Source organism: Cuculus canorus, chromosome 13, assembly GCF_017976375.1.
Source record: "Cuculus canorus isolate bCucCan1 chromosome 13, bCucCan1.pri, whole genome shotgun sequence".
NCBI lineage: Eukaryota > Metazoa > Chordata > Aves > Cuculiformes > Cuculidae > Cuculus > Cuculus canorus.
This window is the reverse complement of record NC_071413.1, coordinates 10,138,201-10,153,865: the sequence shown is the minus strand read 5'-3', so window position 1 is coordinate 10,153,865 and position 15,665 is coordinate 10,138,201. Positions and strand designations below refer to the sequence as shown.

General features: G+C 57.1%; 2 protein-coding genes across 2 annotated transcripts; both read left to right on the top strand.

The window, feature by feature from the left end:
- Positions 1–8,821, top strand: EXOC3L1 (exocyst complex component 3 like 1). Its single transcript, XM_009571185.2, has 13 exons — positions 1–273; positions 1,487–1,647; positions 2,669–2,888; positions 3,202–3,862; positions 4,021–4,138; positions 4,320–4,445; positions 4,546–4,646; positions 5,037–5,147; positions 5,287–5,416; positions 6,394–6,516; positions 7,100–7,255; positions 7,695–7,819; positions 7,991–8,821. The coding sequence occupies exons 1-13, from the start codon at positions 243–245 to the stop codon at positions 8,175–8,177; spliced, it is 2,250 nt and encodes a 749-aa protein (XP_009569480.2). The 5' UTR covers positions 1–242; the 3' UTR covers positions 8,178–8,821.
- Positions 8,822–9,978: 1,157 nt separating this feature from the next.
- CTRL (chymotrypsin like) lies at positions 9,979–11,985 on the top strand. The gene is made up of 7 exons (XM_009571184.2): positions 9,979–10,030; positions 10,191–10,291; positions 10,448–10,527; positions 10,783–10,864; positions 10,970–11,150; positions 11,549–11,682; positions 11,824–11,985. The coding sequence occupies exons 1-7, from the start codon at positions 9,979–9,981 to the stop codon at positions 11,983–11,985; spliced, it is 792 nt and encodes a 263-aa protein (XP_009569479.2).
- Positions 11,986–15,665: the final 3,680 nt, after the last annotated feature.

Sequence of the window (15,665 nt, the reverse complement as noted above, 5' to 3'; positions counted from 1 at the left end):
TGTCCCTCCGATCCCCTGTCTGTCTGTCCCCGCAAGTCCCCATCTGTCTGTCCCACCGATCTCCGCTCTGTCTGTCCGTCCCCCCCTGGCCCTTATCTGTCTGTCCCGCCCCCCGTCTGTCTGTCCGTCTGTCCGCGGTCCCGAGCCTCGCCGCTCCGAGCGCGCCCCCGTTCTCACGGGCGGATCGCGGCGCGGCCCCGAGGAAGCGGCTGCGGCCCCGCCCGGCAGCGCTCGCGGACACCATGGGGATGGCAGCGGGGGACGAGCGCCGAGGTGAGGGGCGATGCGGGGCGGGGGCTCCCCTTTGTGCTCCCCGGGCCGGGCACCCGCAGCACCGCGGCCACCCCGGAGCCCCCGGGGCCGAACAGACCCAGCAGTGCAGATCCCAGCAGAGGAGATCCCAGCAGAGGAGATCCCAGCAGAGGAGATCCCAGTAGGGGAGATCCAGCAGGGCAGATCCCAGCAGAGCAGATCCCAGCAGGGCAGATCCCAGCAGAGCAGATCCAGCAGGGCAGATCCCAGCAAAGCAGATCCCAGCAGTGCACATCCCAGCAGAGCAGATCCAGCAGGGGAGATCCCAGCAGAGCAGATCCCAGCAGGGGAGATCCCAGCAGAGCAGATCCCAGCAGGGGAGATCCCAGTAGGGGAGATCCCAGCAGGGCAGATCGAGCAGGGCAGATCCAGCAGAGCAGACCCCAGCAGGGCAGATCCCAGCAGAGCACATCCCAGCAAAGCAGAGTCCCAGCAAGGTGGGCTCCCAGCAGAGCAGATCCCAGTGGAGTGGACGCCCAAGCAGAGTATGGTCGCTCCCAGCATAGCAGGGGCTCAGCAGAATAGGGGTCCATCCTGGCATCAAGGAACATCCCCACGGGGCTATGAGAGCCTCATGCTGGGAAGCTGCTGGGGATGGAGCAGGGGGAGCAATGAATCCAAGGGCTGGGGGGTGACATGCAATAACTGTGCTGGTTCTCAGCCCTCTGCTCTAGCCAGATGGCATTTCACTCAGCTTTGCACCCTGTGCGGGGCGAGGCGCTATGTGACCCCCCCCCCCCCCCCCCCAGTCCAGCCCCAGCTTCATGGGTGCCTTTGGGAGACCAGGAGCCTCACCTCAGCCTGGCTATCCTTCATGTGAGAGCTGGCATCCCTCCATCCCTCCTGCTGACTCACTGCTGGAGCTTCCCCAGTGCCATCAAATACCCCTCAGACCACCCAATGCTGGGTTTGGGGTCAGCTCTGGGGACATGTGCTCAGCCTGGGGGACACCTCGAGCTTGCAGGCTGGGTGACAGCCATTGTGACAGCCCCAGTATGCGGTGGTGGCACCTTCTGGGGCCCTTGTGGAAGGACCAACTTGCTGCTATGCTGCATCCCAGTCTGCGTGTGCTTGGTGTCCGCAGGCGCCAGCTTCCTGCCCTTGGAGTCAGGGGCCCTTCCTGTCCCACCAGGAGAGGCTTCATTGTGCTCATTAACTTCTGGCTTCTCCCCAGATGAAGAATGGCCTGAAGCGGAAAAGGCTGAGAAGTTGGCAAGGGGAGCCGCTCTGAAATGGGCTTCAGGGGTGTTTTACCGTCCCGAGAAACTTGAAGGACTCGGGCAGTACCGGAGCCGGGAGAGGCAGAGGAACAGCTCCATCCAGTCCCGGCTGAAGGTGGGTGTTTGCCGCAGCCCACCCATGGACCCCTGCTGCCCCCAAGCAGCGATCCCAGCCAGGGTCCCCTCTTTGCCTTTGAGTCATCTTTGTGTCCACTTGTGGCAAAATCCTTTCCTTTGGTTGGTACTTGGTGGGAGAAACACAGCTATTTGAAGGAAAAGAGCTGGTAATGCCCCCGACCACCCCCTGTCCCACCTCTGGGCTGCATCCAAAGTGATAAAATGACCCTCTGACCATCCTACAAAACAAAACACCAAGGGTTCTGCTCCCCTGTGCAGGAGCCAGTGCTCCCCAGCACCGTCCTGTCACGGCGCCTGAAGGAGGCAAAGAGCCCCCCTCTGCCCCTCCTGCAGATCCTTGCAGGGGGACCTCCATCTCCACACACATCTCCCCAGTCCCTGCACACACCTCCTGGCTTAGGGCAATCCTTTTTCCATAACCTGAGGAATGATTAGCTCAGGACCCAATCAGTCTGAGCACCCCAGCCTTCTCCTGATTATTTTGGAGATGGTGTCTCCTACCTTGAGCGTGTGTGAACTGTCCAGGTGGCAACCTGTCTTGAGTGATGTGGCCTCAGAGATTTTGGAGGAGGGTTCACATGGCCATTGAGGCGTTTCATGACATTGAGGGCACGTCGGGGCCTTCTGGCCTGTAAATATTTTGCAGAATGAAAGTAATTTTTTAAAACTGAAAGGAAACATCTGCTTACTGCTCACCCTGCTGCCTGGGTCACCCTCTCCCACCACATGTGCAGCAGCCATTACCACCCCTCCAACCCTGTATGAGCCATTCCTCCTGCTGGAGCAGGTTTCTTGAAGCTGGGTGTGTTTGGATCTGGTGGGATGGGATCATCACAGAAGGTCTGAGAGATGCGATGGCACGATGGCAGAGGCAGGTGTGACCTTGTGGGGCTGGAAGTCCATGAAAGAGACACCTAGCAAGGCTGGGGTAACCGCGCGTGAGGCCATCAGCCTTTGAGAGCTTCTCCACTGCCCCTTCACCTTCTTCTGCTCCCCAGTCAACTGTCCAATCCTACCTGGAAGGGGTAAGTGCAGGGCTGGAGCAGCTGCGGTCGGCGGCACAGGAGGTGCAGAGCGTGTGCCAGGACCTGGGGGCTGCACGGTGGGCCCTGCTCGACAGTGCAGACCGCTTCCAGGGCTTCCAGCAGATGCGGGAGCTGATGGCGGAGCACGTACAGCTGGCCTCGGTGGTCCAGGTGCTGCCCCAAATCTTCTCGGGTAAGGTACTGGCCCAGTCCTCTTGGATTTATCCTGGAAGGTGGTGGGGAGTTCTCCAGCCCAACCCCGGGCTTTGCTCAGGGCTGGTGGCAAAGCTAGAGCAGGTCGTTCTGGCTTTGCTGGTTGGGTTTGCAAAATTTCTCTCGGAGATGCCACTGCCTCCCCAGACCTTGATCCAGCATGGTGTGCCTGGAGCCCCAGGTCTCAGACCCTTCCCCTCACCATCTCCCTGCTAACCTGTGCCTGTCACCCTAGTGCCACCCCTTTTTGCCCCCCTCACTCAATCCTGGCATCTCTCCTTCCTCTCCCACAGTCCACGAGGTTTTTTCCCATACTCTGCAGCTGCTCCATGGGCAGCACCTGCTGGAGGCCCATGCGGAGCTCATGATGATGGAGCACCTCCGGGATGACATCCTCTCCCAGCTGCACATCCGTGGGCTCTCCAGTGCCCAGGCAACTGTGCTGTCTTACTTTGGTGGCCTGCAGGAGCTCAACGAGAGCCTGGCCAAGCAGCTGTGGGACATTGTGGGCAGCAGCCTGCAGCTGGTGCGTGAAGACCCAGTTCTCTTTGTCACCGCTGTAAGGATCATCGAGCGGGAGGAGAAAATAGATGATACTATGCTCCTGGAGGCCACCTTCCTGCCCCCTGGCCGCCCAAAAGGCTGGAGGCAGAAGTTTTACCATGTTCTCCAGGAGACCATCACAGGAGCCCACTTCCATGCTGCCCACATGGATGCTGAGGGGCCAGGGCTGGCCAGGCATCTGGCAGCACTGCAGAAGGACATCGTGTCCAAGTTGCGTGTGGTGAAGGACCTGATGGTCCAGTGCGTCCCAGCTCACTACAACATCCTCAGTGTCTGCACTGCCACGTACCACCAGGCCCTCACCAGCCACCTCCAGGACATTCTCCGAGAGGACCTGGACAAACAAGCGCTCTTCCTGCTCCTTGAGTGGGCGCTTCATGTGTACCACAGGTCAGCACCAAGCCCAGCTGGGTTGTCCACCAGCGTACAGGCGGGTTGGGGTGGTGGCTCTGTCTGCCTGGAGAGTGACCACCAGAAGGGCAGAGAGAGAGGTAGGACCTGCTAGAAAACTCAGGTCTTCCCAGCCCTGTCTCACCTCTGTCCTTCAGCCCAGAGATGATGGGTCACCCTGACCTTCTCCCAGATGTGGACGTTTCTGCTCTGGGTCCCTTGATGTCCCCTGAGCTCGTGGATCAGACAGAGAGGAAATACGTGGTGAAAGTCAAGGTGAGTGAGTGGGACAGCACATGTGCAATGGGCAGAGGACCCAACCACTACCACTGTGCTGGCATCTGCTCTGACAGCAGCACGAGATCACGAGTATGTGGGACAGGGCTCAGGACCCAATGCTGGTCTCAAGGGTGTTGGTACCTCATTTTTTGGGCTGATGTGGGTGTCCATTCCACAGGCCAGCGTGCTCGAGTGGATGCAGAGAACCCTGGAGGTGGAATTCAAGGAATGGTTCCGGGAAGAGGAACCTGAGATGGACCATCAGGGCTTCTTCCAGTCAGCCTTACCTGTCATCGTCATGCAGGTGTGTCCCCAGCACCATGGCCATGATGGAAGGCCCCAACAAAGGGACCATGGCCTGCATCCTCCCACTGACCCACCTCCACTCTTCTCTCCCTCTGCAGATGCTGAATGAGAATATCCGGGTAGCCTCCTTGATCACAGATTCTCTGCAGCAGAAGATCTACAACATGGCCTTGGAGGAGCTCGAGGCATTTCTAGGACGGTCAGTGGAGCCCCTCACATGCAGACCCTGGGTCCCATGGCCAAGCACTGCAGGCTGGTGGTCAAGATTTGCCATGGGGAACCCTATGCTCATCCAGATCCCAGAATGCTCTGGAGCCCGTCTACCCACGGGGCTATTGTCTCAGCCCTTGGGGCTGTCAGCTCACAGGGTTTGCTGCCCCACCTGTCTCTCCAGTAGCACTAAGCTTTGCTTTCCTAAGGGGTGCACAGTGGATCCCACTGTCCTATGCTGCCAACAACCTGTCACTCTCCAGCCTCGTGGCAGGTTGGAAAGAGTCAAGTGAGCTGAGAGGGTTGTGGGAGGTCCCTCTACTCCCGAGATCACCCCAGCTTGAGGAAAGATGTTGATGGTTGACTTGCTGTGTTGCAGTTTGCGGGAAGCCCTAGTGCAGTGTGGGAAGGAGCACCAGAAGGACCGTTCCGTACCCAAGTACTATGTCTCCTACCTGCTGGCCACGCTCAACAACAACTTGGCTCTCAGGTAACTTCCGTTAGCACCTTGTAGCTGTTGTAGCAACCCTACCACCCACAAGGAGGGCACATCCTCTCTATCCTCCTGGGGACTAGCGTCCCCGACATGCTTCTCAGGCTACCTGTCCTCTCCCTTCTCTCTGCTGTAGCTCTGCTGTCTCCTCTCTGCTCCCCGACACTGCCCACAGAGAAGTCCCCACATCCCTCCAGGCTGCTCTAGACAGGACACAGAAGAAAGCCTGTCAGCTGCTGCTGGAGGAGCTGCTCCTGGACCTGCAGGTGTGTTTGTCCACAGCCCCTGAGACTGGCAGGGCTGCAACAAACCCAGCCCCAGCCAGAGCAGCCCCACTGCTACACCCCCAGGCACGGGATTGTTCCTGTAGGGCTTATTCTCCTCCTTGTTGCCCACTACCATCCCACAGACACCTCTGCCAGCCTGGCTCCCAGACCTTGATAACCCACCCAGCCAGCACCACCCTGTGTCACTGGTGACTGGTGGCCCCGAAGCACTGGCCAACAGTGACCAGAAGCCCCGGCCCCTGGGCTGCCTCGTGCTCCTTCTTATGGCTGTTTCATGGCAGAAAACCAACAGGAGCGAGGTGATGTCCGTGCAGAGGATACAAGCCCGTGTGCGGCTGCCTGAGTCATTTCCTGCCAGCAGAGTCAAATTTAGCTTTCCCGGGGTCTGGACCAAAAGTCTGGAATAATTAACGGCATGGCTATTTAGGGCTTCAATGCCATGAAAACAAAGGAGCAGCTGAAAGGTGAAACGCTGGCAGGCAGCGTGGAGGCTGCCCCGGCAGAGACACACGGGCAGTGTCTGCCCGCAGGCAAGGCCAGCAGGGCAGGAGCAGGAGGTCAAAGCCCTCGGCCCAAACCATTTTGTGTCTACACATGGGAAGTGGAGAAGAGTGGAAATTAAAAATAAAACCACAGCAGGACAGGCCAAAAGTGAGTGTGAGGAGCTGCTTGCTGCCCAGAGCTCAGGTGCTGCCCTCAGTGGGGCATCATCACCTCCATAAAGCCCCAAAATATGGATCTCTGGGTGTTGGTGAGGAGCAGCCCCAGCTCGTTTCTGTAGTTTCTGAATTTAGACCACCCTTCTTGTTTTATGTTGACTTTTGGCTGGGACTTGGGGATTTCAGAAGACAAAGCAGATATGCTGCCAGGTAGCAGGTGGGCAGCGGCTGTGGGATGTCGTGCTGAGAGTGATGCTTCACAGGGCACAGTGTACGCTGCTCCTCTGCTTCTTTCAGCCCCTCTGCCTGCAGCTGCCTTCCCGCAAGTGGCTCTCAGGGTCCCAGCTCGTCAACAGCATGTGCGAAGTGATTGACAAGTATGCAAAGGACTTCTCCCACGTCAGGAAACCCCTCTTCATGGTACGGTTGAGGCTGGGTGTCCTTCAAATAGCTGCTTGTCTGGAAGGCGAGAAGGTTGGGCAGCTGGGTGCTATGCTGGGATGCAGGATGCAGGGGATAACGGGCGCTGTTGGGTTTGCTGGAGAACCTGTATCCTCCAGAGCAACCCTGAGGACACCATCATGCATTTAAGCTGAAAAAGGGAAGATTTAGATTAAAAATTAGGAAGAAATTGTTTACTGTCAGGGTGGTGAGGCACTGGCACAGATTGCCAGAGAAGTAGTGGCTGCCTCGTCCCTCAAGGTGTTCAAGACCAGGTTGGATGTGGCTTTGAGCAACCGGATCCAGTGGGAGGTGTCCTTGCCCATGGCAGCAGGGCTGGAACTGGATGAGCTTTAAGGTTCCTTCCAATCCAAACCATTCTATGATTCTATGAAATGTTCAGGGTTTCCCCTAAATTCAGCTGCCTTCTCAGTCCTTCCAGCCAAGGAGCTTCCCAGCAGGTTGTCCCCATGGCTCGGTGTTGCATCTAGCCCCTTCCCCCCTGCCCTTCCCTGGGCAATTGGGGTCCAGCACCCAGTGCTAAGAGCTCTCCTGTGCGCAGCTCCTGCTGACGGAGGGCGAGCTCCTGGTGGCCAGCCAGTACCTGCGGGCACTCATGCAGAGGAAGATGGTGTGCAAGAGCGAGGAGGAGCGGGGCCAGCTCTGCGACCGTCTGCTGCAGGATGCCACACAGCTCCGGGAGCTCTTCTGTGGCCTGGTGAGGAGGGCGCGGGCACTTCGGGTTGCTGGATCTGGGCCGCGGGAGGGGAGCATCACACAGCAAGATCAGTGCAAGGAGCTCGTAGCTCACCTCTGTTGCCTTCCTGCTCCCCTCCAATCACAGCAGATGGGGTGGGTACATCAGCCCACAAACAAGACATTGCTATTACTGTTGGGCAGTTGTGAGGCCAGGACAGGAGCAAATAGCTTATGGGGGACTTGTGGGGTCATCCACTCTGCCCAGTGCAGGTCAGTGAGGCTGCACAGACTCATCTTGCCTTAGAGCGAGCCAGTCCTGGTTGGTGGGACATGCTGAGTGGGGAGACACTAGCCACAAGGTGCCAGGTCCCCATGTAGACGCTGAGGGCTTGTGTGCATCTCACCAGCCACTGAGGTGGCCTCCTCCTCGTCTGACATGTGGCTGCTTTCCTTCCCAGGGTCTGGACCGGGGCCAGCAGAGCCTGGAGGCCATCTTCGCCCTGCGGGAGCTCATCTGTCTCAAAGACCTATCACTGCTTAGCCTGGAGGTGCTGGGCTTCATAACCAAGTACCCTGACGTCAGGTAAGAAGCGCACCTCTGCTGTCCTTTGAGATGGGGCACGGACCTACCCAGGGGAGCTTGGCTTGACTAGACCTTGCAAGCTGGATGCTGCAGAGCAGGTTTGTGGGACACGAGCACTGGATAGTGTCGTGAACCAGCAGCACCCGGACTCACCTCTTGCTTTCTGCGCAGCGATGAGCATGTCTCCACCTTGCTGGATCTCCGGGGTGATGTCCCCAAGGAGGTGCGGCACATGGTGCTGGAAATGATGGCACAGCACCCCCAGGCCCTGCCCGAGAGCTACCGGCCCATCTTCAGCACCATCCTGGTCCCTGCGCCGGAGCTGCCCTTCTGCCTTCGCAAGGGCAAGTGTGCCTGACACCGCACCCACAGCCTGCTCCCCGCTTCCCACATGGACATACGGACCACACAGGACATCTCTGAGGCTGCGTGTGGGGAGAAAGGAGATGATACGTGGCATCCCCTATGTGCAGCATCTTGCCCTATGTTGGGGACAGTCCGGGTATAGCTGTCCTGCCTTGCTGAGCCAACTGTCCCCCCCAAGCACCAGCCCCACCAGACCTAGGTCAGGAGACATCACCCCGTAGCTATTTTGCTGATCTGCTGAGGCAGGAATTGAGGGCTGCTCAGGACTGGCCTGTTGCAGGCAGGAGGAAGAGGAGCCACAGAGCAAAGGGCAGGAGTCTGCAGCTGGAGGGATTCACATCTCTGTGGGGCTGCAGAGATATTTGGGCTTCCCCGAGTCTCCAGACAGCCCTCTGAGCCAGCGTGCCCTGGCCATGGAGTCTGTGAGCATCCCAGTGCCAAGGCAGACTGGGGCCATGCTAGACCCAGGCTTGCAGGAGGGTTTTAGCCATGGGAGGTTTCTCCTCTACTTTGGCTCAGCCCAGAGCTCTGCTGTTGCTGCTCCACCAGCCTGGGCCCTGCAAGGATGCTGGAGAGCAGCTCAGCCCGCTTTTCATGGGTCACAGCTGCAGAGGAGGGCCTGAGGGGCTCTCACACCCTGGGAGAGCGTGGTTGCATCTGGTGTGTCAAGAATCCTCCTGTCGCAAAGTTCCTCCATGATGGTTAACAGCACCCTGGGCACTGGCTCTCGTTCCCTCCTCTGCTGCTGTGCAGCCCTTGCTCATCTCCTCCCAAGTCCCATGCGAAGAGCAGGAGCAAAGCCTGTCTCTGTGCCTGTGGCCTTGTACCCAGCCCTCTGGATCACCACCATGTTCTGCCACGCTTCCTGCCTGGTGGCGGGCTGGGTCCTGCTCTCCTCACATGGCGTCACTGCTGGAAATAAAGGCCTGAGCTCTGCCATCCCTCACCCGTGTCCAGGCTCTGCTCCCCAGTGGGTCAAGGCACGTGGCTGACACAGAGGAGAGGGAGATCCATCACCCCAGGGATGGTTCCCTGCCTTGGTGCCACCCAGGGACACGAAGGATGATGGAGACACTGCATTCCCTCCTGCTGTGGGTCCTGGATGGCCACAAAGGGACTTTGGGGGACTCCACTGTTTTCCCAGCATAGGAATGAGGGGTCAGGCAGCTGGGGTGGGCAGCGGGATGCTCAGGGAAGAGGCCACTGCCCTCTCTGGAGCTCATGGGGGGCATGCCCAACTCCACACTGGCCCTGGCTCCCACCTGCCTGGGAAAGTGTCTGCCCTCCCCAGCGGGCTCTGGGACACGCTCACCTGCACCAGGGTCATGGTTGGAGAGGTGGCCCTGGGAACGTCCAGCTGAGACCAGGGCTGTCCCAGGCCAGGGCTTGATGGGCACCAGGGAAAACAGCTCTTGTGCCAACAGTTCTGAAACAGGCCTGGAGACAGGGTGACCTCCCACACCCCAGGCACTGGTGCCAGTCCCAGCCTGTCCAGCCCCACTGCCACCCCAGCTGTGTGCCCCCAAGCAGCCCGTGTGCCCCTGTCACAGCCCTGCGCTGCTCTCCAGCTCCACTGGCTGCAGTGAGAACAGACACAACTCCTGACAGCGATAGCCTAAGCACCGCAGGGTGCCTACTTGTGTGGGGCAGGGTAGGTGCCAAGTTTGATCCAACACTGCAGCCTGCAGCTGGCAGAAGGCAGCAGGGGGACCTTGCCCTGCCTGGCTGCGAGCCACATGGCTCCCACCTGCTATAAAACACATGGCCCTGGGACACAGCCCTGTCCTGCCAGGATGGAGTCTCTGTGGGCGATTGCCTGTCTGGCCCTTGCCAGCACCGTCTCAGGTAAGCACTGCCCGCAGGTGAGGGGAGACCCTCGGGGTGCAGCAGGACCGAGGCATGCTGGGGATGGTGACACGGAGCCACCTGCACCAGCACAGGCAGCCCCTGGGCTGGAGCCCTGAGCTTTCGGGGTCCCCCCAGTGCCCCTCTGCCTCTCGTGTAGGCTGCGGGGTGCCTGCTCTCAGCCTCTCAGAGTACAGTGAGAGGATCATCAACGGGCAGAACGCGGTGCCTGGCGCGTGGCCCTGGCAGGTGTCCCTGCAGGTACGGCACTGTCCTGCTCCCTGGGCACAGCGGTGGCACGGCGAGCTGGGCACTGTGGTGGGGAGGTGGGCAGGCACCAAGGGGACCCTCTGCCTGTCCCGAGCTTCAGGGGCTCAGCCTGGCCAGCGCCAGCTCGTCCTCCCTCTTTCTCCCCAGACCCGCTCGGGATCCCACTTCTGCGGCGGCTCCTTGATCAATGAGAACTGGGTCGTCACAGCTGCCCACTGTGAATTCAAGTGAGGAGTGATACCTGCCCAGCCCACACCAGTGCCACCCAGCAGGGGCTCAGGGTGCACGGGGATTGCTGAGAGGCACTTGGGACAGCCCCAAAGGCCAGCACCCGAGGAACTGAGCAGCCTGGGTCTCTCTGGCTGTCCCCAGGGTGGCTTCCCTTAGGTGCATGGTGCCTAACACCCATGGCAGCCCTGGGTGCTGCTCCCACCCTAGGTGCTGGCTGCCATGCGTCCCCTTGGTTCCTTTCCCTCTCACAGCCCGTACTCCCACGTCGTCGTCCTTGGGCAATATGACCGTGGCTCCAACACAGACACCGTTCAAGTGAAGACTGTGGCCAAGGTGAGCTGGGCTGATGCGCGGCCTCAGTCGTGGGACAGTGCTGCAGCTCTGTGCCGTTGCTGGTCCCAGAGGGCAGGGATGAAACACTGTGGTATTTTTCGGCAGGCCATCACACACCCTAGCTGGAATGGCAACACCTTCAACAATGACATTACCTTGCTGAAGCTCTCCTCACCTGCCCAGCTGGGACCCCATGTGGCCCCCGTCTGCCTGCCCCCCGCCAACCTGGTTCTGCCCATCAACCTCCCGTGTGTCACCACCGGCTGGGGACGCACCAACGTCAACTGTACGGGGCTGCACGTAGCCATCAGCCTTCCTCGGGGCTCTGCAGGGTCTGGGGATGCCGGGGCACCTGGGGGCGTGAGAGGGGGCAGTTGAGTGACCCTGTCTGGGCACATAGGAGCATGCGTACACATGCATTGGTGCAAGCACATGCATAGGTGTGCGCACAAGAGGTGGATGTGTGCATACCCCAGGGGGGATTGCCCACAGGCACAAGGTTGCCGTTGCTCCAGGCTGCTTGCATGAGATGATGATGCCTGGGGAAGAAGAGAGGCAGATAGGGGAAAAGTACTTTGCACGGGAGCGCCTCTGTTTGGGATCGCCCAGGGTGCCTGTGCATTCCCAAAAGCCCCGGCAAAGCTGCTGACACCGGGGCGATTTAACTGTGCTGCTTTCTTCTAGCCCAAGCCTTGGCGCTGCGCCTGCAGCAGGTAACCCTGCCCTTGATCTCTCTGAGCCAGTGTAGGCAGTACTGGGGCAGCCGGATCACCAGCTCCATGCTCTGCGCCGGAGGGGTCGGTGCCTCCTCCTGCCAGGTAAGGAGCAGAGCTCCTGCTGGAGTGCAGGGAAGGTGGAGGAGGACACAGGGGTCTTCAGTCCACAAAGCTGGAGATTCAAGCTACAGCACCCAGCTGTGGGGTGCCAGGACAACTAAGCAGGAGGCGTCTTCTCCGCAGGGTGACTCTGGCGGACCCCTGGTATACCAGAATGGGAATGTCTGGACCTTGATTGGCATTGTCTCCTGGGGAAACAGCAACTGCAACGTCCGTGTGCCTGCCATCTACACCCGTGTAAGCGAGTGCCGAAACTGGATCGACTTTGTTGTTGCTCGGGGTTAGAGCCAGTGCCAGAGGGATGATCTCTTCACTGGGCACTGTTTCTGGCACGGTGAGCTCAGCAGAGGGGCAAAGGGTGAGGTGGAAGCAAGGCACCTCATGTCATAATAAAATACCAGCATTTGTTTATGCCAAGTGCTACCTCTGGCTCTTTTCCTCTTGCGATGCAGACAGGAGAAGGTGGCACACGGGGGAAGTTTGGGGCACCTTGTGGCTGGGTGCTCCACCCCTGAACACCATCACCTCCCAGATCTGGAGCTCAGTGCCCAGCTGGGACCTGCTAGGGAGGCACAGGCAGCCAGACAGGATGCACAGGCAGAGGGGGAGCAGGGCTGTCTGCGGCTCAAGGGCTGTGCAAGAGCTCTTCAAGCACAGATTGACGCCGTGGCCCAGAGACCACCACAGCATTGAGGGTGGGTGATGTCACCTGTAACAACCTTGTCAGCAACCCAGGTGCAAGGACGCCAGCATCAGCCAGTCTCAGCAGCATCAGCTCCTCCAGGAAAGGGATTGTGGAGCTCACCAGGCTCAGCATGAACAAATGCCTCTTGGCTTGAGATGGAGGATGCTTGCTGGTGGGTGCACGGCACCTTGAATATCCGTGCCTGCAATTTAAAGCTGTAATTTGCGAAACAGCCTGGGAACACAGAGCTGAAAGGAAGGAATGCCAACGGCAGCTCCAGTTCCTCAGGAATGGGGAAGGTGGCAGCTGGAGAACAGCACGCTGCTTCACACGTGCAGATCTGCCAGGTAACACAAAGGGAAACTCAAGGTTATCCCAAAAGAAAAATTGAAGCTGAAAACTCAAGGCCAGGCAACAGCACTACGGGCCACCTGCTCTGTGTGTTCAGGCCACCATCAGTTGTTCCGCTGCTGGGACAGGGTCCCTTGCCCCTGAAAAATCACTTCCCTACCAGGAGGAGGTGGATAAAAAAGGGGTGTGCATTTTTCACTTGATATTACAAGTTTTCCTGCTCACCCACAAAAGGTGTACAGTGTGAAACCAGAGTGGTGACAAGTTTCTGTGGGCAAACCAGGGTACTTCTCTGGCCTGTTTGCCACCTTACAGCCAAAGAAAAGTGAACAAAACGTCCCAAAGGGCCTGTTCAGCCTCTAAACCCTGCCTTCTAGCAAGAAGTTGAGTGCCTAACTCACTTGGAGCATCCCCACGGACATCCCTGCCCCACACAAGGTCTCTCTCAAGCAGCTCCTGGCCTGGCAGCTCCATTAAGGAAACCAGCAAACACCTTTATGGATGCTTTGGTACCTTCTTGCTGTGCTGCAAGGACATGTCAGAGAGGTGAGCAGCTCCTGGCTTTCGATGTGTTGCCTGACCGTCGCTCACAAGCCGGTGCCTTTCAGCAGCAGCCCATGCGCCATCTGAGAACCACAGCAACGACAGCAGAGCGGTGGGGTACACAGAATACATTTACACGTTTAGCAGACTGAGTACACAAAATAAATAATTCTGTACACTCTAATCATAATGTTACAGACTAATTACAATGGTACAAACCTCATTCTACAAGACAGTCCTTCATGTAAAGGCAGGACTCAAAAGGCAAGTCACAGAACTGGATGCTTCTCAAACCAGCCCTGTTAGGAGAATCACGGGACACTACTGGAGTTACTTCCAAATTGTTCCAACCCAGCACCGGAAATTTGGTTACTAAAAATAACTGCAAGCACCGGAACACCTCCGGTCCTGAGAGCTTTCCGGGATGTTTCTTTCCATAGTAAACAGCAACAGGAAAACTCACAGCATCCAGGCATCCATGTAGGAGCTGCTCACTTCCGACACACCTCGCTAGGGCTGCGGATCTCTTCCGCATTCCGCAAACAAACAGTGCAATGTTATCTGCATCAGCAGCGAGCAGCTCACCCGCCACACACAATAGGGATCTACAGTACCACTGTGCAGGGGAGGACAGCAGGGAAGGAAACAGTGTCATCAGGCAGGCAGCAATCCACTGGCTCCTATGCTCCCTCCACCGCAAGGACATCGAGCGTGGAAGGTATCAAGCTCTGTGACACCATTGCCACTGCACATCACTGCTGCTTCACATTTTTCTTTTTTTTCTGGGCAAATTTACTGCTCGGTAAGGCAGAGTTGAGATGCAAACACCTGCCTCCAGAGCACCCAAGACCTGCATTCTTCATCCAGGTTGAAAGAGGAGACTGAGTGGTCAGAAAAAGCACCGAAAAACTCCCAAGAGTGGTGTAGGCAACTTGGAGCTAGGTGTCCAGCACTGAGCAGCACAGGCACTTCGTGATCTTTTCTGGAATTAAGCCAAGCTGGGTAAGAGGCTGAGACACAACCACCCTCCCTGGAAATCCATGGGCTCATCTGGAATATACTGCTATCAGAGAACAGATTGCAACTCCCCCACAAGGTGTGATCTCCACCCTAAGCCAATTTTTGTGTCACTTTGCATTATTTAGAAAACTAAATTAAGTCAAACAATTGAGACTTTAATTTACCCCGCCTCAAGCCCTCCAAATCTTAGTACTGCCACTTAAAATAGGAACATGGCCCCACTATTAAATAGGAATATGGCAGTCTAATCAGAGGTCCCTAACTACCACACAGTAGCTGTCCTATGTTGTAAAAGATCGTCTTGAGCTGGGCCCGCACTGCAGGGAGCCTTATTCCACTTGCAAGGCACTACACAGATGCTTTTACCTTGCTCCAGGACTCACCACAGCTCCTGCAGAGCCAAATCCAGTGTTGCTTCCCAGTAGCTGGCACTACAATTCCTATTCCAGTTTGTACACCACATAAAATATTGACTAAATTAGCACTTCAGCCAAAGACCCAGGCAGAAAAGAGCATTGAGAAATGGAGCAGGGTATCAGAAAGAATGTAAATTACCAGAGCAGAAAATATCTGACCTAAAAGAAGAAAATATCCAAATTCCAAAGAAGTTAAGAGTTTGAGGGTTTATCATTTCCAAAACAAACAGGTAATGCAGGCCCTACACTGCAGCTGGTCTCCACACCACTACCGAGGCCAGCAGGCCAGAGCCCTTTTGTTCGCGCTTCCTCTCAGCACAAGGCCATAAAGCTGTGCCTCACGTATGGCTGTACGCTTCCAAGAACAATGCAGTCCAGGAACTGGCAGGAACATCTGGATGCTATCATAATCTCAGCGCTAAAGAGCACAGACTTCTTCTGAATTGAAGGACGGGGGGGTCATACTGCCACTGGGTTGACATGTTAGTTTTTTAGAAGCCTGAGAAATAAATCAAACATGGACAAGTAATTGCTGTTATGGCGAAATACACAACCAATACATTATGTACTCAAAAATCTCGATGCAAGTCTGTAGACCGCCTAACATTACTTCTGGAAGGCCTTTTCACATTCAGTTCCAATAACCCTCCAAAAAAAACCAAACCCCAAGAATCAAGGAATCAACAGGCCACGTTCTTTGAAGCTGTAATTCTCTCCTCCAGGAGAGCAGCCAAACTCCCAGGACAAACAGTGGGATTGTTTTACACAGTACAGCTAAGTTCCAAAAGACAAACAACCACAATTCCCTTTACTCCTTAAAACTGAATTTCCCTGAAACAGAAAATGCTGGGAAGCAAGCCCCTGAGCTGCTCCTTGGTGTCTCATGATGGCAGAAAGCCCCTAATCTACTGATTTCAGCTTTAGCATCTTTCAGCTTTGCTTTCTTCCCA

Excerpts from the sequence above, each read along its gene's own strand:
- CTRL (XM_009571184.2), top strand. The coding sequence starts at position 9,979 with ATGGAGTCTCTGTGGGCGATTGCCTGTCTGGCCCTTGCCAGCACCGTC. Across the intron at positions 10,865-10,969 it reads AAGTGAAGACTGTGGCCAAG|GCCATCACACACCCTAGCTG; the intron begins GTGAGCTGGGCT and ends ATTTTTCGGCAG. Across the intron at positions 11,151-11,548 it reads GGGACGCACCAACGTCAACT|CCCAAGCCTTGGCGCTGCGC; the intron begins GTACGGGGCTGC and ends GCTTTCTTCTAG.
- EXOC3L1 (XM_009571185.2), top strand. The coding sequence starts at position 243 with ATGGGGATGGCAGCGGGGGACGAGCGCCGAG. Across the intron at positions 5,417-6,393 it reads AGCTGCTCCTGGACCTGCAG|CCCCTCTGCCTGCAGCTGCC; the intron begins GTGTGTTTGTCC and ends TGCTTCTTTCAG. Across the intron at positions 7,820-7,990 it reads ACCAAGTACCCTGACGTCAG|CGATGAGCATGTCTCCACCT; the intron begins GTAAGAAGCGCA and ends CTTTCTGCGCAG.